This window comes from Centropristis striata, chromosome 12 (assembly GCF_030273125.1).
Source record: "Centropristis striata isolate RG_2023a ecotype Rhode Island chromosome 12, C.striata_1.0, whole genome shotgun sequence".
NCBI lineage: Eukaryota > Metazoa > Chordata > Actinopteri > Perciformes > Serranidae > Centropristis > Centropristis striata.
The window spans coordinates 14,927,080-14,950,604 of record NC_081528.1 but is presented as its reverse complement, the minus strand read 5'-3'; the positions used below and the strand labels follow the sequence as shown (position 1 = coordinate 14,950,604).

The following is a 23,525-nucleotide window of genomic DNA, read 5'->3' as shown; positions in this document are numbered from 1 at the left end:
GGTGGAGTGCGATGGGATCGCCCTATCTAACGTTGCCACCTAACAGCTGAGAAATCAAGGCCGTCGCCGCCGCTGGAGCAAAACGAGCCGAGGTGTGAAATTAAATGATAACCTTGTCAAATAAAAAGAACAGCAATACAAAGTGATGTATTCAGAAATAAAAAGGTGAAAAGTATGATGTCTAGTCATTGTTCATGTGGTAAACATCCTGTAACATCAGTCCTATAAAGTAGCCAAGTAAAAAAAAAAATCCATCTAAGAACCGTCTTACATGTTTATTACTACTATACCTATATTAAATTCTACATACTAAGATAATTTTAGCTAATTTGCCGATGCCACTACAGGGTGTTACCACCAATCTTCCAACTTTGTTTCAATCAGAGACCTGCAACCTTACAATCATCACTATTATGATGCACAAGATTCACATATGGGGAAGGCAAAGGATAAACCGTTTCAAAGCGAGTTGGAAATAAAGGAAAGTGACTAAATGAAAGGGTTAGATGAACCTTCACGCTGCAGCTATCAAGAAACTGAAACTCATATTGGATGTGATCAATAAAAAATGAAGAAAAGCGAGTTTTCACACAACTTGACCGACTTGCCTGGTGGTGAGGCAATCATTTTAAAAATGACCTCGTTCTCCAGACTTCCAACTACACAGGGAACCAGATGAAAGCATATTACAGTCTAGAGGACTATCTACTAGGTCAAACATTCCGAGAGGTCTTGTTAAATGTTCTTAAAAACCTGTGTCCTGGCTGAGAAACATAAAGAAGTCTGTTTGCACACTGTAACTGCATGGCAATACCTACTCAAAACGGTTTAACCGTCTTACATTTTACTCACTGTGGCCTTCTATATCTATTTTAAGTGTGAACAACTCAAAAATGTATTTTATGCAGAATAACACAGTTAAAATGACATGCATCATAAAACAAGATAAAAATTGGAATATAATGGGCGCATGATCAACAGTATCTAGTTGCCAATGGTGTATTTTTGGCAAACTTTAAATAGTTTTCAAGGACAAGACAGAATAAAGAAGATCAGAATAAAGTGTTTTTGACAGAAATATCACAATTTTAAGCTTTGTTTTGGTTACTTTTGATAACAGAAACTATCCTCACCTATAATCCATTCAAGGACTGTTAAAAAGTTTACATTCTGGCGATGATGCCTGTTTTGCTTTCTACAATAAATTGTGCATTTTTGGCGACTTGTTAAAGAAAGCATACTTTTCAAAGCTGGCGGGTTGGTGGGGTTCAGAGGGTTGACACATTGCTTAAACTTTAGTTCACCTGTTTGTTTTTTTCTAATTCTCCCCTTTATGTTCTACCTTTTTCAGGCCTCAGAAGTAGCCATTGTTTTTTCCCCATCAGATCGAGTGGAACAGTGGTTGAAGCAGGTCAGAGCCAATTTAAATGATTAAAAAACTCAGCAAAACAACAATGACTCCAGAGGATTTACAGGAGGCGGCCATTCATTCATGCACCTGGTCTGCTGAAGTGTGGGTGTCCACCCCACCCAGCAGTAAACCTTAACTCGGCTTTAAATTTAACTGACCAGCTGGCAGTCAGACAACTAACAAGAGGCTTTAGCACAAAAGCTCTAACCGCTGTTTGTTTCCATTACAGGCAGAAAGGTAAGGTAAGGCGCGCATGTGTGTGTGTTTGCGACAATGGGATAAGACAAGAATGCAAACAGCAGGTGTTGGGGGAATTAATGTACTATACAGCACACACAAAGGCACAGACAGCTCCCCACCACATCTCACTCCAGACCACTGAAACCAGTGAACCTTACAGTCTGGCTGCTTGGGCCGGCACACTGGTTAACTTTACACACACACACGTTTGGTGTGTGGGGGGCTGATTCACTTACAGCACAGCTTTATTGGTTGGCTACACCACAGAGAAGACGCAGAGAAATAACTATTAGGAAGGAATGTAAACAAATGACAGATCAGGTGACAAAGACTCCCAGGAGTTGCCACTGTGGTAAACCGTGAAATATTTAGAGAATATGTGAGTAAAAATGTTCGACATGTCAGGTTGCTGGCCGGTCAGTTTTGTCCACCCTATCTCAATCTGTCCTGTTTTTGTTTTCTTAACCTTTACCCTCTTTATTCCCTATCTGGGAAAAAAGTGAGGAATAACGATTAACTGCTGCTAACAGTTTCCTCTCTCTGTTCTGTCTCTGACACTGCAACATTTCCTCGTTCCACTTTGTCTCTCACTGTATCAGCCACCTTATCTCTCCATCCCTCCATCCTTTCCCTTTCATCCTTTGTTGTTCTCCGTCCAAACGCTTCATTTCCGAATGTGCTCGCTTCCTGTCCTAATCTCCTGTTATTTTCCACAAAGCTCTTGTACCGCTTCTCATTCCTCCTTTCTTGCTCTCCATCCCTCCTTCCCTCGCTCACTCTCTAAGATAGGTATGCTCCATTTCGCTCTCTAAATCTCCCATTTACGCAAGGAATCCTAATTGCCGTCTTCCTTTTCCTCAGAGCTCCACGTTCTGCTGCACGTCTGTCACCAGAAGCAGAGGGCAGGCGTCAAGCTGCTTCAGAATTAGCCTTCGTTGCAGCTGCGATCCATCTAGTTCAAATGTTTGGATATGACATTTTTACAACACCTGCTCAGACGTTTTTGATATAATTACTAACTGTAACCTTGCTTGATATGAAGCTTCAAAAGCAAGCTGTTTTTTAAATCAGGACGGAAGGAGAAGGTATATCATATTTTCCAGATAAAAATTGATAGCAATGAAATGACAGTACACAAATGTACAATTCGGTTTGTGCTCAGATTTTGGTCACTGTTTGGTATGTTTTCCTGGCCATACTTTTTACTTTAAGAGTTAAGACAATACTGGGTTATTGCCAATAATAAATTATTTAGACAGGAACAACAGAACAACAATTCTCTGCCCCCTCTGGGTGGGGAGAGAGGTACTGCCTCAAGCGAAGGAGTTCAAGTAGCTCTCGATTTACCGGTCCATCTACCTTCCAACCCTCACCTATGGTCATGAGCTTTGGCTAGTGACCGAAAGAGCAAGATCGCGGATACAAGCGGCTGAAATGAGCTTATATATATATATATATATATATATATATATTATGGCATGCCGTTCAGGAAATTAATCTTTGAATATATTGAATGAATTCTTGAATATATGGAATGAACTCTTGAATATATGGAATGAACTCTTGAATATATGGAATGAACTCTCGAATATATGGAATGAATCTTGAATATATATAATGAATTCTCGAATATATGGAATGAACCTTGAATATATATAATGAATTCTTGAATATATGGAATGAACCTTGAATATATATAATGAATTCTCGAATATATGGAATGAACCTTGAATATATATAATGAATTCTTGAATATATGGAATGAACCTTGAATATATGGAATGAAACTTTGAATATATTGAATGAATTCTCGAATATATGGAATGAACCTTGAATATATATAATGAAACTTGACTGACGTCATCAAGGCACTGCCATCTTGTATTTTGCTGCCGCAATAAGTGAGCATGAGTCAGTCTGGGAACCTTGTGGCAGCAACACTGACCAATGAGGACATTATCAACTTATTGTCAAGTGCTTGTATGGGCCACAATCCTCCCGATAGTACCCGTGCCCAATACAGTTCCTGACGAAGAAGTTCGCTCCCTTTTTAATCTTTTTAATTAGTTCCTCACTCATTAATATGACGGCGGACAGACGGGAAAATAAAAGTCCCGTCAAAATAAAAGTAGCGAGCTAACTTATTATCAAGCACAATAAAGAAAAGAAAAAAAAACACTTATCATCATGCACTAGTATAGGCTACTGTTCTCTTTCTACACCCAGGCATGGTTCACATTTATTTTAGTCAGTCAGTTTAGTCATACATAATTATTATTGATTATTAATTATAATCATAACTAATGCCATGGAAGCTATCTCTATGAAAGAGTTTGTTTACTTAACTTTTTTTTTTTCAATATAAATGAAGTAGGACATCAAAAGACTCCCTTTGATTAGATAGGCTAAAGCACACTCAGAACATTGTCATATCATTTAATTACAGCAATAGGCGGCGGGTGAGCCTGACGTTTGGGAAAGCTATCTGACCACATATTATACAGAGCAATGGGTCGCCGGTGCTGCTGATCGCTTCTGAAGTACTTTTACGTTGCTTATCTCATCACCATGGCAACGCAGCAGCTGCATCATAATAAATCCGTGGAGCATGGGGGAAGCTTGCTCGCGATCGCAGCTCCTTTGATGAGAAGGTACACAGAGCACAAAGCTCAGAGCCGGACAATAACCGGACAATAAGACCAGTTAACTCCGACCGGGGCAAAAGGTTTTGTTGAGCCAGAACATGAACACAGAGCCTGGTTGAGTCTCCTCCGATCAACTTTTCATGTAATAACTGCGCCAGCCTGTGGCTAAACATCAGCACTGAAGCGATAACTTCACAAGTTCTCATTTTCAATTAATATTAACAGTAACACTATTATTATGATTTGAAGCCGTGTCAGTTTTGACTGTGCGTGATGGGGACCTCTGCTTGTGACTTTATAGATGCTCTTTATTTAGGCAGGGAACGTAATTCAAGTGGAAGTTTATTTTAATCAAGTGAAACTATAAGAGCTGGTTCTTTGGGAGAACGTGATACATAATTAGGCTATTATTATCTTAGTGTGTGAATGCACATTGTGCTAGTGACAACGCGTTGCCATGGTGATTAGATAAACAACGTAAAAGTACTTCAGAAGCGTTCAGCAGCACCGGCGACCCGTTGCTCTGTATAATATGTGGTCAGATCGCCTTCCCAAACGTCAGGCTCACCCGCCGCCTATTGCTGTAATTAAATGATATGACAATGTTCTGAGTGTGCTATAGCCTATCTAATCAAAGGGAATCTTTTGATGTCCTACTTCATTTATATTGAAAAAAAAAATTAATAAACAAACTCTTTCATAGCGATAGCTTTCATGGCTATGATTATAATCAATAACAAGCAGACACAAGCAGAGGTCCCCATCACGCACAGTCAACTGACAAGGCTTCAAATCATAATAATAGTGTTACTGTTAATATTAATTGAAAATGAGAATTTGTGAAGTTATCGCTTCAGTGCTGATGTTTAGCCACAGGCTGGCGCAGTTATTACATGAAAAGTTGATCGGAGGAGACTCAACCAGGCTCTTTGTTCATGTTCTGGCTCAACAAAACCTTTTGCCCCGGTCGGAGTTAACTGGTCTTATTGTCCGGTTATTGTCCGGCTCTGAGCTTTGTGCTCTGTGTACCTTCTCATCAAAGGAGCTGCGACCGCGAGCAAGCTTCCCCCATGCTCCACGGATTTATTATGATGCAGCTGCTGCGTTGCCACGGTGATGAGATAAACAACGTAAAAGTACTTCAGAAGCGATCAGCAGCACCAGCAACCCGTTGCTCTGTTTAACGTGGTCAGATAGCTTTCCCAAACGTCAGGCTCACCCGCCGCCTATTGCTGTAATTAAATGATATGACAATGTTCTGAGTGTGCTTTAGCCTATCTAATCAAAGGGAATCTTTTGATGTCCTACTTCATTTATATTGGAAAAAAAAAAAAGTTAAGTAAACAAACTCTTTCATAGCGATAGCTTCCATGGCATTAGTTATGATTATAATTAATAATCAATAATAATTATGTATGACTAAACTGACTGACTAAAATAAATGTGAACCATGCCTGGGTGTAGAAAGAGAACAGTAGCCTATACTAGTGCATGATGATAAGTGTTTTTTTTTCTTTTCTTTATTGTGCTTGATAATAAGTTAGCACGCTACTTTTATTTTGACGGGACTTTTATTTTCCCGTCTGTCTGCCGTCATATTAATGAGTGAGGAACTAATTAAAAAGATTAAAAAGGGAGCGAACTTCTTCGTCAGGAGAACTGTATTGGGCACGGGTACTATCGGGAGGATTGTGGCCCATACAAGCACTTGACAATAAGTTGATAATGTCCTCATTGGTCAGTGTTGCTGCCACAAGGTTCCCAGACTGACTCATGCTCACTTATTGCGGCAGCAAAATACAAGATGGCAGTGCCTTGATTAGGGATGGGTACCGAATTCGGTACTTTTATAGGTACCGACCGAATTCCGTCGGTACTACCGAGTACCGATTCATGTAAAATCAAACGGTACCATGTTTCGGTACCTAAACGGCGTTAACTTTAAACTGATCATTGATTTCAACCCGTTTTCATTTGACGTCTTTGATTAACAAGCATGCTGACGATCGCACTATTTTTTAAAATGTATTTACCTGCTCGTCTGGTCCTGTCTGCTCACTGCGGCCGCTAACTGCTGCCCTCTTCCACCGCGGAACAGAGACCAACAGCCGGCTCTAGGTCTTCTAGCCGCCAGCTACTATCTCTCCAATGTCTCTACCCGGGCTTGGCCTTCGTCTGCCTCCAGATTGGACCTTCCTTACTCCGTTTGCTCTCTCCATTCATCCGTAGACTTTTCATTAGCAGCTAGCAGCTAGCTGCTGCATCTCTGGTCCTCCGCTAATACTCCGCTCTTTAACTCAGGAATATTACCTGCCACTTTACTCCAAACTGCCTCGCTGAAATTAAATCCCTCGGACTCCTGCGTCATCCTCGATATGTGCACTGAGCAGCCCGACTCAACTTTGTTTATTCCATCATGCTATGCCCACAATACTGTCTGACCGGTGCTGCGCCGCACAGCTACGACGTCATCACAACAAATCACACGTGCACTTGCAACTTTTTTTTTTTCTCCTCCGTGCACTTGCCACCTGAGAGCGCTCCTCTGCATTCTTTAATAACACTGCAACCTTCATGTTACAAAATGCACGTTCACTCAACAATAAAGCACTGCTCATCCTGGATTTTAAATTGTTTTGATATATTTTTTAAAGTTTATATTTTGAGAAATAAATATGTTACGCAAAAGTACCGAAAATTGGTACCGTTGAGTACCGGTACCGATTCCCAGGTACCGGGTATCGGTACCGTATCGATTCAAATGTGAAAGGTACCCATTCCTAGCCTTGATGACGTCAGTCAAGTTTCATTATATATATTCAAGGTTCATTCCATATATTCGAGAATTCATTATATATATTCAAGGTTCATTCCATATATTCGAGAATTCATTATATATATTCAAGGTTCATTCCATATATTCGAGAATTCATTCCATATATTCAAGAATTCATTATATATATTCAAGAGTTCATTCCATATATTCAAGAATTCATTCAATATATTCAAAGATTAATTTCCTGAACGGCATGCCAAAATATATATATATATATATATATATATATAGGTACCCACCTGCAAAGACTCGACTCTTTACTGATAGTTCACAAGATATATTTAAAATCGTAGCTCCATGAACATAAAAATATGACATTCCTTGGTCACCTTGTGAATCCACCGTATGAGCTAACAAACATTAGCATTAGCACTTGAGCAAACAAGCACTTTTACTATAGTTAAGACAACAAATATAGCCACTAATATATTATGACAGAAGAAAATAAACTTTAACAAACCTTGTGTCCAGTCAGCCAGCCACTATAGAAGCCTTTTGATACTTTATATCAACTTTACATGAATTACGACGCACTCGTTATTATTTACCGTTCGTTTTTAATTTTTACCGTTCTACCTGTTATATCCTGTCACTACCTTTCAAAATAAAAGCACCCGTTTCACACTGGACGGCGCCTTTTCAAAATAAAAGCATCACAACATTGTAAAATACCTAGAACATTTACAAACATGAAAAAACAAGCTATATAATACAAATACACTAATAGGAACCTTGCTAAAGGTAATTTACAATTGTGTTTAAAATAAATGGAAAAGTGATATAGTGATTGGAGTATTTACTACTTTTTACTGCTATATTTGATTTACTCCACATTAACAGTCTTATCATAACATGTATTCTTATCAGTAGCAGCTCAAAACCAGATAATTTACTGTGTTTTATAAAGCGATTAAATTAATATTAAGCAGAATTTAGTTCAGAGTTTTGGTCAGGCCCCCATAACCTTCGTGGTATTGGTCATGTGGCCCCTTAGGGAAATTAATTGCGCACCCCTGATGTAGATGCATCTATGGAGCGAGGCCAACACACTCCCAATAAAGGCTTGAAAACAAGGAGTCTTAGTTTCTACTAAAAGCAAATATTTACAACAATATTGGGCCAAAACATTTACATTATACCATACACAAGTTAGAGCTAAAGTAATGTAAACATTGAAATGTAGGCTAAAATGAAAGTGAAAGATAATCAACATTGAGTTCCCATTGGAAGTGCAACACATGAATTAAACTAGTAAACATAAACTGTGTATCCACAACAGTAAAAATAAAACAAGTGTAATAAGGACGCTACATTATAGTTAGCCCACTGCTAATTTTATTAGAAACACATTAGCTTCTGGCAGCTAGCATAATGAACAGCTTGGTTAGCAGTAAACTGATTCCTAAGACGAAAAAAACATCTCTAACAAAAGGAAACCTACAGGAAATGCCCAGACTGAGGCACAGATCTGACAGAACGCTGGCAGAACGAACATATTAAACATTTATAAATTAATGTAGTTCACATATTTCAATATAAAAATGACTAGTAAGAACTCATGTTTAGAAGAAACATAGACTGAGTCAAGTGGAATGAATTCTCTATTACTGTATAAAGAAACAAAAAGACTATTTCAAATATAAAACGCCAGTTATGAAATTGAAAGATGTAATCATGGAAAGCATTCATAAGACTGACATGTTGATTCTCTGTCTCTGCTTGCACACCATGTATTGTCTACAAGAGTTTAAAAGAATCTACAAGTTTTGGAAAATTTGGGGGTTTTGTGGAACATTCGGTCTCCTGTGCCACCGTTTACTGCTGTTTTGAATCTCCGTCATAGTGATGGTAATAAGAAGTGAACTCTCTCCTATTACAGAGCTGCTCTCTGGGATACACAGCAATCATCACTACCACCAGCATACGCACACTTACATGGAAAAAGGCACATGAGAACAAGCAAGACAGACTCATAGAAGAGGTCCAAGGCAGAAAATTCCTTTAAGGACACCTCATCCTTTTTAAGATCACAGGTTATTTAAAGGCTCATACAATCATGATATAGACTCAGTAGCCAATAATATTATTGTTTCAGGCCAACAATAAATAAATTCTACCTTCTCAAAGTCATATGTGGCACTGGTTTTAAACCCAAACTCGCCGTCTTTATATCAACCATCTGGTGATGTGGTTGTACACACATGAAGATATAAATAATCTGATAAAATGTAACATTGCCAGCACCTAAATAAAGTTGCAAGAGACGGAAAAAACAATTTTTTGTTGATTGCACAATGTAATGACTATAGAATAATGACACCACTGGCTTTTAGATTGATTCCCTATAAGCCTCACTTGCACAATGCAATTTCTCCTACCGGGTCCAATCTCCCCAGAAAATTAAGGCTCATTTTCCAGCACAAGCCAGGTAGAGGTTAGTGCTTGATTTGCACCATTATTCCTGAAAGTATTCAAGTACTGACACGGCAGCTTCTGTTGTCTGAAAAAAGACGGCAAACTGTTACGTCCCACATTGTCAACTAGATCGTATTATACGGCTTTAGACTTACCTTTCGCAATAAAAGCCTTGGACATATACACTGCATCACTGTTTACCAGAAATAATTTTGCAAAAGGAAACTCAACAAAATAGCTTAAAACTCAATAAAATAACTTACAGAACAAGTAGCTGCAATGGCGTTCATCGGAACTGTGGAAACTCTGTCCAGCAAAAGACAGAGTCCCGTTGATGAAGGATGCAAAGATGGTAAAGGGGGAGAGTGATAAAAACGTATATCAATTAAGTAACAATTGCTTGCTTTGGACTGTAGGCTGCAAGCTGTAGATATGTTGCTATTAACTAATACTGTGAGAACAAGTGCATCGATCCAGTCAGGCTGAACACCAGTCTGCCCAGAAAATAATCTGGCAATAACACCACCTGAAAACACTAAACCAACCACCTGTATGTAAAAGCATGTCGCATGTTCACGGACAGCCATCAAATTCAGCCACAGTAGAATTTACACAGCAAAAGCAAACATTTGGTAACAGCACAGAGGGAAATCTGTCTGGAAGACAAAGGATGGCCTGCTGGGATTGGTTTACAGCCACTGCAGCAGGACACTCATCCCACTGTTGGAGATTGTTTCTCGTGTAGGCTATGCATGCTTCTCATTAACATTCTGACACTTTGACATTTAGCATTTTATCTGGCCAATGTTCCTCACCACACATTTATTATAATGGGTAGAAATGTTTCTCTGTTAGTCCAAATTAGCTCAATTGCGCAAACATCTAGATGTTTGTGAGGTCTAGGTGGGAGAACTTATTTTCCAAAAACAAAGAGAGGATAGAAAGAGGATAAGAGAGACGGATGATAAAGGAGCCATTAGTCAGTAAAATATTCTCCCTTCAGCAGACTGAAGAACACTCACTTTAACTCCATAAAGGGGAATCCTGTCTGAATGATGTACAACACAGCTCCCTTCATCTCATCTGCACCTTAACTCTGTCTCAATTATATTCTCATGTTAGTATTTCCCATTATTATATTTCAATTTGTACCACGTTTTTCCCTCTCTACTGTCCATCCTTTAGCTTAAAATCCATCGTCATCCCATCACTCCTTCTCCTGCTTACGTCCTTGTCGTTTAAATCACTTGCTAATGCATCCATCGCCTTCAATATCCGAGACTGATCGAACTGTGTTGAAATATGAGGGAGTGATGTGTCTCTTCTCTGGGATACATCATCTGTTGCTTTGTTTTCTGTCTGTCACAATACATTTCTCTCTCTCTCTCTCTCCCTCCTCATCTGCATTCAATGTCAATACCACTCAATCTAACGAAACTCATAGTTTGGTGTCACTGTTAACCACGCAGGCTTGACCACATTAGGGAGTCGCCTGCAAGCATCCCTTTCTTTTGGAGTCGTGAGCCAAAGGGGCCATAAACCAGCGCTGTATTTGGTTAGCTCTTTTCTTTTGCAGGAGTTTATGGGGCTGCATTGCTTTTGTCTAGATTTACTACCACTGTACTGTAAGTGAATGGGGTGGGGGTGGGGGGGTAATTTGGCTGCTGAGAGGCCACTTGACAAGAACAAGGACTGCTGCTGCTGCTTCCTCAACAGAGGCCAAGTCAGAAAAAAATAAGAGTGAGTGAACGAGAGGATAGGAGGACGAGAGAGGTTGAGATGGATGAGGGAGTGAGAGAGAAAGTGAAGGATAGAGGCAAAGTTTGAGAGAGACGGAGACACACATGCAAAGTGCAGTGACCAGCTTCTTCATGAGCTTCCAAGCTAACATAAACAGTCTGTCACTTTGCTGAACATTGGACTGAAAAGGGAAAATTATGGTGCAAGTCACACTCTCATAGTGTACACACGTACTGCATGCACACAAATAAACACAAACACACACATGGTGAAGAGGAACACACAGAAAGACACACTGAGAAAAAAGAACTCCCTGCAGAAGGGATATAATGTGTTGCTTTGGTGACAGTGGCCTAACAAAACAGTGGCAAAGCTTGTTAACATCAAACGACTGCGAGCATACTGCACGCGCACACACACACACACACACACACACACACACACACACACACAAACCCAGACTAGCGTTATAGTATGACACACACTCTGAAGTCCTCCGGTCTGAGGACTTCTGTTTCAGCAGAAAGTCGCAGAAGGTCATTCGTGACTCGGGGTAGTTTCTATGTGACAGTCTCTCTTTCTCTCTTTCTTGTTATATGTCAAAGTTTCCAAACTACAACCAATTGCATGTTTAATCCGTGAAAGCATGACAGCGTGTGTGTGTGTGTGTGTGTGTGTGTGTGTGTGTGTGTGCTAGTGGCTGCACTTGCCTAATGATGAGTAAGCACTGCGTGTGTGTCACTGGCTGCATGTGCAAATTCTCCTGGGTATGTATTTAAATTTGAAATACAAATGCACCTTTTTCACATGAGAATCCATGTGTCAGTGCATTTTTTTAAACCCTGAGAGTTCAGATATTTTTGGAGAGTGAGGACATTTTGGCTACTTCAGAGGGTTAAAAATAAAAAACCGGGGTCTTAATCATCATTCCTAACTGTAATAGCATCACTCTGCAAACCAAGTAAAAGAAAAAGCAACAACCACAAACCGTCAGACAATTAGACAGATTTTAAACCAAACCCAGGTTAGCAAAACTTACTTTGAAGAGAAAATGAAGGCAAACTGTGAAATAATCACCCAAATTGTTAACTGGGAACATCCATCACAGTTAAAAGACCTTCTTTGTGGTTCAACTTTGACCCACCATACTTTCAGTACACACACACACACACACACACAGACACACACACACACACACACAGGGTTGGAAATGTGGGTAGCTGAAAGAGAAACAAATTCCCAATAAGAGCCCGATTGCTCAGGCTTTAAAGTATCATACCCTACTTTTGGTGCCATTGTTTTGTTTTTTTCTTATATATTTAGGTTCCTGAAATAAATAATGATAAATAAATAAGAATAACTAATAAGGCTAATAGTAAAGCACATAACATGCAGGTTTAGTCTTGCATAATATTGTCCGATATTTGTGTTTAATAAACACAATGCCGTCTATTCCTTCAGCCACTCAATGCATCTTGTTATATTGTCCCAGGCTAAATATTGTCTGTATGAATTGAAGCGTATTGATTGCATATTTTTGCACGTAGGCGGGCGTACCTTGTGCATGCATGTGTACATGACCTCCTACCCCTTACCCCTAAAGGCTCTCCTGAAACTTTTTACGAAGTAATTCAAGTTTTTAGGATCAATAGGTGATTTTCCTGTACAAAGGGTGATTTCAGGTTCGCTAGCTTCCATTGTATCCTCTATATGTCTCTATATGTATCTAAGTAGTTTAAATAACCTTGTTCATAGTTGACTTGTTTACAGCCTGTCTGATCCTCAGACATCTCAGCATGTAAATGTAATGAGTACAATGGAAAGAAAAGCCCAAACTACAAAAATAATCCTCAAATTGTAATGAACTGTACTTTTCCTTTAGGTTTAGAATTAGCTTGGATTGAGGTTTGGCACAGCTGTGATGGTAAATGTTCGGGAGAGGGTCTAGGAATGCATTATGTCATGTACACATAACTGCACTGCAGTACATTGAGGCATTCATATGTCTGCATATATTTGCCTGTACATATGCCAGTACATGTGTGTATTGTTTGTGTGTAAAGTACATGTGAATACAGTGTATGGGTGTCTGTTTTAATACTGCCAGCTTGCTCTGTTTCCCAGAAGGGCAGTGCCCACTGTCAGTGCCAGCTGGCTGCCTCCCTGGCGGACTGAAAGTCATTATATAGAAAGGTCAAGTGCCCGCATGCTGGAGAAACTTGGGGAAGAGAATATCACCCACTGACCTAGAACTGCAGACTAAATATTGGTTACCCTCACTTGTGCCATTTGGCATACCAAAAGTGAATCCAACATAGTTGGAAGGGCACAAAATGGTTACCACGAGATGGCCACAGATGATAGGCGTGACATTAAGAGGCTGTTTGAGAACAGCAAGCTCATTGTGGTTTTTGCTTCTTAGTTTAGACTTGTCTGCTATAGCAATAACACTCGGCTGCTCCTCAGATGTATTACATCACCGTCATACCCACGATAACAGTAAAGAACAGTCTTCACTGAACGATGGCTTTTATTTAAATAACCAAAGCATGTGTGCTGACTTAAGCACCCCTCAAAGTAGTCTGCATATACAGAAATACTGCATAAACAAAATACATCACTAATTAACTCCTTGGTTTCCACAAAAATTGGCAAAGTACCAACACAGCGTGGTTAGCAGAGATCCATGGGAATGCTTCTTTGACTTAACAGACTTCTAAGTTGTGTAAAACAACGCAGTATTATTTGCAGTGACTTCCAGCAAATGCTCGGGCCAAAAACTGAAGTGAACACCACATTATTCTAGTGATTACAGATTGTTCTTGATCCAATCAGATTATTCTATATTTAGGGGACAGGAACTGTGTGTCAGCACAAATAAGCTGGTCGGCCTGATGCACAGGTTGAAGTATTCAATGATCACACACACACACACACACACACACACACACACACTCCCACCAAGGAATGCTGTTTCATAGCTGTGGGTGTGGTGGTTACAGCGTCCATTGGCCAATCAACACCAAGCTTTGATAAGAGCCAGAAGCAGAGGCTGGAACGTGTGTGTGTGTGTGTGTGTGTCCATTCTACACACAGCAACACACACACACACACTGATGCTTGCTCGCACACACAGCAGGATCTTTTTGTTGTGTACTCCGTGGTAGGTTGGCACGCTGAGGGGAAATGGGAGCTGTGAAAACTCTACTGGAGAGATGCTGCTGGCAATCTGAAGGTGTGTATGATGGAGAGGTGGAGGTCAGAGAGAGACTGGTGAAGAGAGAGGCAAGGGAGAGGGAGATGGAGCATGAAAAGAAAGTGGAGTGAGACAAGGGTGGGAAAAAGAGAGGAAAGAAACACTGAGGAAGAAAAAGGAAGGTACCTTTAAAGGGAAGGGGAAAAAAGAGATGTAGGAAAGAGAAACAAAGCTGGGGTAAAGATGAAGAGCTGGGAAGCGAAATAAAACCAAAGGCCTGTCTTGTGCCAGATGAGGCTGGAGAAAGTAGAGAAGGTGTTGCTCGTAAAAAACTTGCCAAAACTTCCTCAAAGTGCCGTTAGCGAGGGAAAAGAAAAATATGCAGTTAAAATCAGAATTAGTTTGTGTAAAGTTGGCTCGTCGCTTCCAGCAGTGAACTCACTCAACTGAAAACACACACATCAGCACACACATACTCTGTCTGACGTACAGAACACATACATACAGATGTAATCATACAAACTACATACTTATGAGAAGATTTAAAAAAGCAAACACAAACATTATAGACACATAATCGCAGGGTTCCCGCCAGTGTATTGCAAGCCAAGGGGCCCGCCAGGCCTGAGTTGACTCCCTGCCAGGGTTAAGCATCAGGGGATTTTATTTAACCCTCTGAAACCTGAAACCCGCCAGCGAGTTCTTAAAAAAAAAGCCAAAATCACACAATTTATCATTGACTGAAAATGTATTTTACCATTAAATTCCACAATCATCAGCGCACCTGTGAAGCTATAAATAACCGACAGTCACATGACAAGACTTAAGTGAAAATCAAGCCTGAACTGCAAGCTACACAGAGCGTCATCAGAGAGTTTACACAGAGCAGAGAGGAGAGGACAAGAGAGGTAGCAGGTTGTAAAAATGTAATAGTTTCGCATGTGGAGCCCCCTTTATTACATATATTATTTTTTTTTAATTTTCAAAGAAATTTAACAATATAGCTATGTTATACTGCAATATTTACTTCTCTCTATTCAAGTCATGACTCTGCCATTTCCTTAGAGGTGCAAGACTTATGTTGCAATGAATAATGAGGCCAAAGTGGGTAAAATGTGACAGGAGCAAAAAAAAACACCCTGCTTGGGGTTTAAATCATAAATATAATATTAAAAATAAAACATATTTTTTTTGATGATTTCAAAACGAAAATGTATTCTACAAGTGTTGAACTAATTTAAGGAATACTCAGTTTGCATGTTGTGTGCATAACATTAGCGAACGTGCAGTGGAGAGAAAGAGAGAGTGTGACGACAGCATTAAGTTTGCAGTATGTCAGAGCTTTTACTGAGGCAGTGCTGTGAGTGAACAGTTTAGGTTGCTTGTTGATGAATAAGTGACCCAAGCAAAGTTCCAGTGTCTTGCTTGCTGATCAGAGTGAAAGGGGTTAGCCCTGAAGTTAATGACAACTTTTGGTGACAAGCTGCTGCTCCGAATGTTGCACAGCTTGCTCAACTTTTCCAGTAAAAACCCTGAATCGCACACACACTTAAACAAAAAAAAGAAGTCCTGATTGTAGCTTGGTCCATTTGAATGCCCCCTCTGGAGTTCACAGCCTTCAATTTCCCCACGTTTCACAGCAGTTGGGGCAACAGTTTGGAATTTGCAGCTCCAAAAATCAACACTTTAGGATGTGTGTGTATGTGTGTGTGTGTGTGTGTGTGTGTGTGTGTGTGTGTGTGTGTGTGTGTGTGTGTATGTGGTCCCTGTAGGGCAGGTGCGAATTGGACCCCGGAGAGAAAAGCGGTCCCTGTTTTCCAATTCATTTTACCCAGCGTCGTTAAGCCTGTTAAGCCTCCCCCCAAAACCCTCCACTCAAATTAGATGCAAATGAGGTCTCAAGTGGCTTCCCAAGGAGGACATTACGGAATTGACTGGCCTGAGGTAATCTGTGAGGCTGCCTGTGAGTGCATGTGTGTGTGTGTGTGTGTGTGTGTGTGTGTGTGTGTGTGTGTGTGTGTGTGTGTTGAATGAACAGCTGAGGCCGACGCTGTTTTTTTCTCGTTAACCTTTCCAAATGCTTTGTTTACAATAGTGAAGAAACAGGGCTTTTACAGAGCTTCGTTCTGTGGTTATGACAGGTGGACTGACTGTTGCTCACTCTTAACTTGTGGAGGTGAACTGGATTAAGTGGGGATTTATTTTACAGTTTAAAAGGCTACACTGGTGATTTTTCAAACTTTACAGTCCCAAACATTTTCCATTTTGACTTCTGCCATTTGCCTTCAAAGAAAATAATCTGTAATTGTATGTATTTTTTTGTGTTTTATCGGTATATCCTTGAGTTATTTCATCAGGAAGCCTTAAGCGTAACCCTTCCGTGTCATGCTCTCCTTCTTCATTTAACACTGACTTTCTACATTTGTTTTCAGTAAGCTCCGTGGAGTCTGAATTTGTTTTATTCAGTACATGTGGCTCGAGAGGGAGCGATAAAGTGAGCAGTAGAGTTGTAGCAGAAAAAGATTTTCCCCTCAAGATAAGGCGAGAGTCATGTCTCTTACTCAAACGCCACATGTCTTGTGGTCTCGGAGCGTAGTATTTTGGTGGGGTGAGACGACTATTGGTTGAGAAAACTGTGTTTCCACTTCTCTATGGATTTCTCCTTATGTAACCGCTTGGACATGTCAGCAAAACGGCGAGCTTATAAAGAAGTATTTGCCATTCTTAGGTTGTAGATTAACAAATAGTTGATGAGACACAATTAAAAGACAGAATCAGAAAGTAAATGCATATTATTTAAATTTTGCTTCCAAGCGCAAACAAACATGTCAAGTGTCTTGTCCTGTTTTCCCTTTATGATCAACATAAACAAACAGAGTAACAAGTAATACATTTATGAATGTATTTGAAATGATATGTAGCTCCATTGCAGGGTTTTTCATCCCTTTTTCTCCCTTTGGCTACTACATATACTTAACAGTTTAAAATATGTGGTATTTTAAAAATAAAAAGGTGAAACGGGATCTTATAATAATTCATCATGTGGCTTTATCAGTATTTCTAGATGGTAAAGTTAAGGTTATTCAAGAATTTTGGAAACTTTATTTTGATGTAAATGAGCATTTTTACACACAACTTAACAAACTTGGCACTTTTCTTGTTAGAATCTGTTGTCCACATGGACCACATCCCAGTTGTCAAACCCAAATCCCTGCTCAGGGCAATAACACTCATCTCTCTTTCCTAAAAAGTTTCCCATCTGCCGTAACCTTTAGAACTGGAATCTCATCCATTTTAATGTTTCCCATCTAAGACTCCCTAAAATATATCTGCAGAGAGAGGAGAGGATGAAGGGAGGCGGAGAGGGAGAGAAAGAGGAGGAAAAGAGCAACTCTGGGCCAAAGTCACAGCTGAAACACTGACCTGGATAAATCAGGGAAACATAAACACATAGTTTCTGGAGTGAAAGGGGAGGGAGGGGGCGCTGCTACCCCGAATATCCCACCCTGGGGACCCCAGCGAGAGGCAGAGACCCCCTTATCCCACCTCCCCATCACAGCCCGCTCTAATTATTTATTTTCCTAGGGTGTAAATGTCTTCGGGGGATTGCTGTGTAAAAGCCAACAGGTCCTGGGAGGTCACAACAGTCCTGTGGGACGGGAGAGGTATGGGCTTCGTCCTTCACACTCACACACACGCAATCACACGAGCCAGCGCAAACATGCAGACACAAACATATTTAAACAAACACATGTAAAAATGCTCGCACACATGCTAATCACATGTTCACTTCCACCAATACCCCCCACATCCACACACACGCATCCACAAACACGGCCCCCCACTTCCCTCTGCAGCCTACTGATTGTGTTTGTTGTCTCAGGGTTAGGTCTGTTGTTGATCCCCCGCGGGGCTTTTGGCTGCTCCGTTATCATGCATAATCGCTTCCATACCTTAACAGCATAGGTGTGTGTTTGTGAATGCATGTGTGTGGCTGCGGGGGTGTACATGTGTCAGGATCAGGCTGGAGGTGGCAGCAGCTGCTGTCAGGGGCCTGTCTCTGCCTCAGGAATGAATATCATTTGGATCTTACTGTCACCAGGTTTTGGGGAGGAGGAAAAGCACTGAAACTAATTCTTTAAGAATAAAATCATTGTTTGGGATTTCACACAAATCACTGAGGCTCTACTCTAGCAACCTGTGACAAACTGTGGAAAGTCTTACCGCAAAGGGAGCGCAGAGGAATATAAAGAAATTTAAGGAGCTCACAGCGTCTTCTCACCTTTCGTTTTGACCTGTTTAAAAACGTAATTACTCGCTCTGAAGCTGCTTCAGGACTGTTTTCTTTACTGCCTCCTTTCACTGGGGTCACTGGTGAATTTCAGGGCAGTTTCATGTGCACCATCTATAACATGTATAACCAAAGGGACTGTAGAATATGCTTTCACTCAGGAGGTGTACTTGTAACCTTTCCCTGGAAGAAACTACTATACCCCTTGTTTTCATAAATATATTGGTAGCCTAATACTTGTAATAGTTATTATTTTTTTCCATTTGTCAGGCTGAAACACCTCTAAAAGTTTGAAAAGCCAGCAACAAGCCCAATTCATTTCATCAACTTTTGTAGAAAAAGTTTGTAGATTCTCTAAATCACAGCAACAAAATTAGTTAAAGTTACTGAGTCGCATGAGCTGATATAAACAGAAGAAAAGGCTAATTTATTGTCATTGAGCAATTTAAGGCAGCATTATACATGAATAAGGGTCAGAGTTTAAATACGTTTAAACTTTTCACTGAGAAGCACTATGATGGACGTGGATGTTACAATATTCACGAGAAAATGGCTCAAATATGTATTAGTTGAGTAACAGTTCAGCTATGAAAACGCACAAAGTTTTCAGGATCAAAACATAGTTTTAAGTTTAAAGGTTTTCCATGTTTTAATCTTTCTCCATCACCTCTAAAAACTTAGTCCTGAATCCTACAAGTTGTTCTTGTCATTAAAAGTATGCTTCCAAGTAACAAAATCTGGCATTTGAGAGTATTAACGTGTAAAAAAAATACAAGGAAGAAACGCGCACTATGCGTCCACTATGATATTTAAGAAAGATGCTGACAGACAGTAAGATTTAATTAAACTTGTCATTAAATGCCACTTACAGGCGCTCGGCATTCCTCGGTATTCCTTTAGGCACAGTCTTCAAACCCAGACCCTGGCAGTCCACATGCGACCCGGAGCAGCTGCACTTGTGTGGGCATCCAGTCACCGAGGCAGCGCACACCAGCAGCGCCAAAACCAGAGCCCAAACCCGGCAGAGCGCAGCGCGCCTCTCCGGCCCGATCGGAGGCATGATATCCACTTAATTTACTTCCAAAGCGAAGTTAATTGAAAATCCGCGGGGGGAAGAAGTAGAAGCTGTGGAAGTAATGATCCCGAAGAAAGGTCACTGTATGATAGAATTAAAAAAAATAAGAAGTGATGGAAGCCGAAATACGCTGTTGCAAAAGTTCAGCAAAGTTTCTCTCAAGAGAGTCGATCAGTGAGAATCTCCTTAAAACGCTGCCTTGCCATTGAAGAAAAAGATTAGAAAGTGAGTTTTTTGGATGTCAAAGAAGAAGTTTTTCTTTTATAACATCTCAACCCGCGCGTCACTCAAACTCGATGCGTAAAAGTCTCCCCAAATGCTCCCCATTCACAAACTCTCCGAGAAGAAGAAGAAGTTATCAGCCTGACTCCTAAACTTTTCCAAGGTAAAAAAAAAATGTTCAGCTGGGCTGTAACCTCCTTCCAGGGAACATCCCTCCGCTGCCAGGGAATAAAAAGTGAGAGTTGCAGAGGAGTTGTAGGCTAATCAGTAAAAGAAAAAAAAAGTTGAGAGAGCAGAGGCGCAACACAGACTGGTACGCCTGGAGGTTGTGAGAATGAGAGAGGCACACAGACTTAGGTCTCCCAAAATCCTCTCTCTCCTTCCCTCCCTCCCTCCCTCTCTCTCTCTCTCTCTCTCTCTCTCTCTCTCTCTCTCTCTCTCTCTCTCTCTCTCTCTCTCTATGTTGATGTCACTAGAAAAGAGAGACACGGCTCTACAAACTTCAACTCGTCCCTTATCTTCTACACAGAAACACTCTGCTGTATAAACTCTTTTGGATATTTTCCCACACAGAGAAATGAAACTCCAAACTCAGTCCGTGGCAGCAAGTGTGCATATTTGAGCTCATTTCCCAGCAACTCGTCCTCTTTTATCATGGCCCATATATCATCTTAACGATTTACTTTGTGATCATATAGTTGGTTTTGAGCCATGCCTTTTATGAGCCATCTCTCATGCATCATCTTTTGGAAGTCTTTGTGTGTCAACTTCACTGATGAATTCATGACTGAATGATCACTCAGAGTCTGTCATTACACTTAATTTATCTTCTATTGTGTTGGAAAATACTATTGAGTCCTTAATAACATGAAACCACACTATAACTTGGAAGTTTCTGGTTTAACTTTAATTGATAAAAGATTTAAAGTGATAAGAATACATGACCACTCTCAAATATTCTACAAAAACATGGATTTTAGTTGCCAGATTATCCTGTAATGACCACTGTTTACGTTTCTGCGCATCCTGCAACTATTCTTAGTCACTACAATGATTTCCACACGTTTCTTCCTTGCAGCAGTGAAGAAAAAGTCATTTTTTCAGTGGGGATGCACCCTTCTGCTGCCCTCTATTGGCAGATTGGAGGACTTTCACAAACTTGGAGTGGAGACTCATCTATTCACAGTTACAGTAATAAGATAATTTCACTTCTCATTAATACACTGTCCTCTAAATTAATCCAATTCATTTGGGGAATTTTCCTGCAAATGTCAAAAAGGAAAGAAAAGCCTTCTCCTCTGCAGAGTATAATGAACAGTGGGGGGAGTTCATAAATATTGTAACGCCTGGAATCCAAACTGAGTAATTTAGTGTCTCGTTTTGGGACTCAAGCTTAATTAAAACATCAGTTTTCCTGTCAGCTGGAAACCCACCAGAGACAAACTCTGTGCCGGTTTAAAATTTCATAAACTCTGGAGTAGATATCCTTGTAAACAAATGTATTGTAATATTAACGATGGAAAAAAACCCTCTAATTAAATATGTTTAAATGGTGTCTGCGGATATCTGCGCTCATTTTCAGGTGAAGTTTGATTTGTGCTCAATCAGCCAGTCTACCTGAGGGTTGTCAGTCTATGTGTCTGTGCAGCTGGATAAGTTAACATGTTCAGTGCACATTGATGGTCGTGGCTGCAGAGGGGGAAAACATTACTTATCAGTAACGACAGCAGGAAGTTTTAATTTTTTTTTCAAGCCTTAAGGGACTGAACTGTCTGGCCATAACCGTTTAAATGTTACGTTCTTAATTGTAAAAGTAGGTGTCTGTTTGTTAAACACAGATGCACACACTGTGAGCTATAAGTGCATGTGTAAATGTCAGTGTATCATATGTTTCAAGACAGCTTTGGGGAAATGTGTGAGTCTTTCCTTAATCCCCTGTCTACTTTTTGGATATGCACTCCAACCTCCAATTTTCATCTAATTTCCCCCTTCTTCTTTTTGGGAGGGAAATTCATCAGATGTTGGCTTATTGAAGATCTCTCATACTGTTCAACAGACAGAAAACAATTAAGCTCATCTAAGACTATTTTCTGTTTCGTGTCAGATTGATGTCTGCAGCAGAGCAGCTCGGTTCTTTTTCACAGCCGCTAAACTCCAGCTCCTCCTGGGGGATCCCCCAGGTGCCCCCTGGCATACAGGGAAATTAAATCCCTTCAGAGTTTCATGGGTCTGCCCCGAGGTTTCCTCCCTGCTGGGCATGCCCGGGGAGGCCCGGCAGCGAGCAGCCTGTCAAAGAAAGCAAGCCTGTTGTCTCTGTGGAGTAAACCCATTTCAGCCGCCCGCACTTGCAGCTTGTTGTTATCACCAGCAGCAGCTTACATTGCAGGGGTGCAGCAGTGAAACAGACAAACTAATCCAAAAGCATTAACATTCAGGGATAGCCAGCTAGTGCTAAGTGGCTACCACAATGTACTACACAATGTGCCAAAGGCATTTCATTAATGCTAACCATTTGAAAGCTTTGCTCATTTTCTAAAGCATAAATTTTGTCCATATCAGATCATTTCTGGATTTTTGGATGCTCTCTATTTTGACCACATTTAAATACACACTTTGCAAATGAGTACAGCAAACCTAAGGACACCAGCAAGTCTGTGTGAATAAGATGTGACACCAAAACACTGCTAATAGTTAATAGCTCATCTTATGGTAAATTTTCTGAAAGCTCAAAATTCACAAGTCATTTACACAACTTCTCATGCTGCATCTATGAGACACAAGAATCATTTGAAGGTTTTTTTTCAAAAAGTTTTCCATTTTGTTGTAAGATGTTTGCTGCTTGCATGGTTAAATATGTTTTAAAAACGTTGTATGCTGCTGTTGAGCTACCATCCCCAAGGCTTGCTAAAGTTAACTAAAATATTTGTATACATTCTAATGTTAGTTGCATGTTAACTTTAGAGCATTGTTGCTTGTTTCCATGCTAGCGTTAGTTAGGTTTTTTCGTGTAGCTTCTGTCTTTCTTTTTTATTTGTGATTTAGGCCTACAGATGGAAGGAAGAAATTACTTATTTCTGTGATTTTATTTTTTCTAAATATAGTTTGTAGAAGTTTGTAAAATGTAGGAATAATTAATGTTCTTACATGTCAGCTTTTTTCAGTTTTTTTGAAAGATGCAAGTTCTATGCCACTTTTAGGCTAACATCCCAGGCTCGCTAAGCTAAGGTGAAACATCAATATGTGCTGTGTGTGAGTCTGAGTGTGTGTTTGTGTGTGTGCCTGCTATGTGCGTGTGTGCATGTATGTGTACAGATGTGTATGTGGGGATGGGAGGGGTGGGTTTTGTCATTTTTATTGTCTGTTTTTATTCTTATTTTTTGTAAAGCACTTTGTGTTGCATTTATATGTATGAAAAGTGCTATATAAATAAAGTTTGATTTGATTTGACATCTAA

General features: G+C 40.2%; 1 protein-coding gene across 1 annotated transcript in view; it reads right to left on the bottom strand.

The window, feature by feature from the left end:
- Window positions 1–20,345, bottom strand: part of slit3 (slit homolog 3 (Drosophila)) — a 305,681-nt gene extending 285,336 nt beyond the window's left edge. Inside the window, exon 1 of the mRNA XM_059345733.1 lies at window positions 19,644–20,345. Coding sequence (XP_059201716.1) covers window positions 19,644–19,834 — 191 coding nt within the window. The 5' untranslated portion in view covers window positions 19,835–20,345. The remainder of the gene's footprint in view (window positions 1–19,643) is intronic.
- Window positions 20,346–23,525: the final 3,180 nt, after the last annotated feature.